The sequence below is a fragment of the Nothoprocta perdicaria genome, unplaced genomic scaffold, assembly GCF_003342845.1.
Source record: "Nothoprocta perdicaria isolate Ctin4 unplaced genomic scaffold, notPer1 scaffold_1039, whole genome shotgun sequence".
Taxonomy (NCBI): Eukaryota; Metazoa; Chordata; class Aves; order Tinamiformes; family Tinamidae; genus Nothoprocta; species Nothoprocta perdicaria.
Genome location: NW_020454138.1, coordinates 6,178 through 7,743, shown reverse-complemented (window position 1 = coordinate 7,743; position 1,566 = coordinate 6,178). Strand labels below are relative to the sequence as shown.

General features: G+C 64.5%; 1 protein-coding gene across 1 annotated transcript in view; it reads left to right on the top strand.

Moving 5' to 3' along the window:
* Window positions 1-258: 258 nt before the first annotated feature.
* The window catches only part of TAF6 (TATA-box binding protein associated factor 6), a gene marked incomplete at its 5' end in the record, with an annotated part of 6,656 nt that continues 5,348 nt past the window's right edge, over window positions 259-1,566 (top strand). The window contains 4 exons of the mRNA XM_026043844.1: window positions 259-401; window positions 874-951; window positions 1,050-1,151; window positions 1,222-1,404. Coding sequence (XP_025899629.1) covers window positions 259-401; window positions 874-951; window positions 1,050-1,151; window positions 1,222-1,404 — 506 coding nt within the window. The remainder of the gene's footprint in view (window positions 402-873; window positions 952-1,049; window positions 1,152-1,221; window positions 1,405-1,566) is intronic.

Genomic DNA, 1,566 nt, shown 5'->3' with positions numbered 1-1,566 from the left:
CTCCATGGGACCTTCATGGAGCTCCATGGGACATTCGTGGAGCTCCATAGACGTTCGGGGTGCTCCATGGGATCTTCATGGAGCTCCATGGGACCTTCATGGAGCAACACAGACATTTGTGGAGCTCCATGGGACCTTCTGGACTTTTTGGAGCTCTCTGAATCTCTCCATGGGGTCTCCATGGGGCTCAGGATGCCATTGGGACGTGTCCCACGTGTCCGTGGGGTCACTGAGCGCCTTGTCCCCCCCTTTCCGCAGGGAAGGAGAAGAAGGGGCCGCTGCTGGAGGGGACCCCGTTGCGCCTCAAGCCCCGCAGCGTCCACGAGCTCTCCGTGGAGCAGCAGCTCTACTACAAGGAGATCACAGAGGCCTGCGTGGGCTCCTGCGAGGCCAAGCGGGCCGTGAGTGTCCCCCCCTGTCCCCTCCATGTCCCCTCAGGTCCTCCCAGGCCACCTCGAGGTGTCCCCGTGTCCCCAGTGGCCTCCCCWGTGACGTTCTGGGGTCTTGAGGGACATCTCAATGGCCTCAGGGTCTCCTCAAGGGTGTCCTGCTGGCTCCATTGCCCATCCAGGGATGGCCAGTGACGTTCTGGGGTCTTGAGGGACATCTCAACGGCCTCAGGTTCTCCTCAAGGGTGTCCTGCTGGCTCCATTGCCCACCCAGGGATGTCCCCATGTCACCAGTGACCCTCAGGGATGTCCCCACGTCCCCAGCGGTGTCCCCGTGGGCACCTCCCTGTCCCCAGCTTCTCCTTGATGATGTCCCACAGTCCTCACCCCCCCACCACGAGCGTCCCCCGTGTCCCCGTCGCCTTCCGTGGGTTGTCCCCGTGTCCCCTGGGACACCCCCGGTGACGCCCCCATGTCCTCCTAGGAGGCCCTGCAGAGCATCGCCACCGACCCCGGCCTCTACCAGATGCTCCCGCGTTTCAGCACCTTCATCTCCGAAGGGGTGAGGAGGGGACAACCCCCGGGCCGCCGCGGTGGCCCCTGTCACCGCCGGCGTCCCCCGTGGTCACCGCGCTGTCCCCAACCCGTCCCGTCACCCAGGTGCGCGTCAACGTGGTGCAGAACAACCTGGCGCTGCTCATCTACCTCATGCGCATGGTGAAGGCCCTCATGGACAACCCCACGCTCTACCTGGAGAAATACGTGAGTTGTCCCCGACGTTGTCCCCGGTTTGTCCCCGTGGCCGGCGCCGACGTCCCCGTGCGACCCCCAGCTCCACGAGCTCATCCCGGCCGTCATGACGTGCATCGTGAGCCGGCAGCTCTGCCTGCGGCCCGACGTGGACAACCACTGGGCCCTGCGCGACTTCGCCGCCCGGCTCGTGGCCCAGATCTGCAAGAACTTCAGCACCACCACCAACAACATCCAGTCGCGCATCACCAAGACCTTCACCAAGGTGGCAACCCGTTCGGTTTGGGGTTGGGGGCGTGCTTCGTGGTTGGGTTTGGGGATGGGATGGTTCTCCATGGTTGGGTTGGAGCCTCCTGGTTGGGTTTGGGGTTGGGATGGAGCCCCATGGTTGGGTTGGAGCCTCCTGGTTGGGTTTGGGGTTGGGATG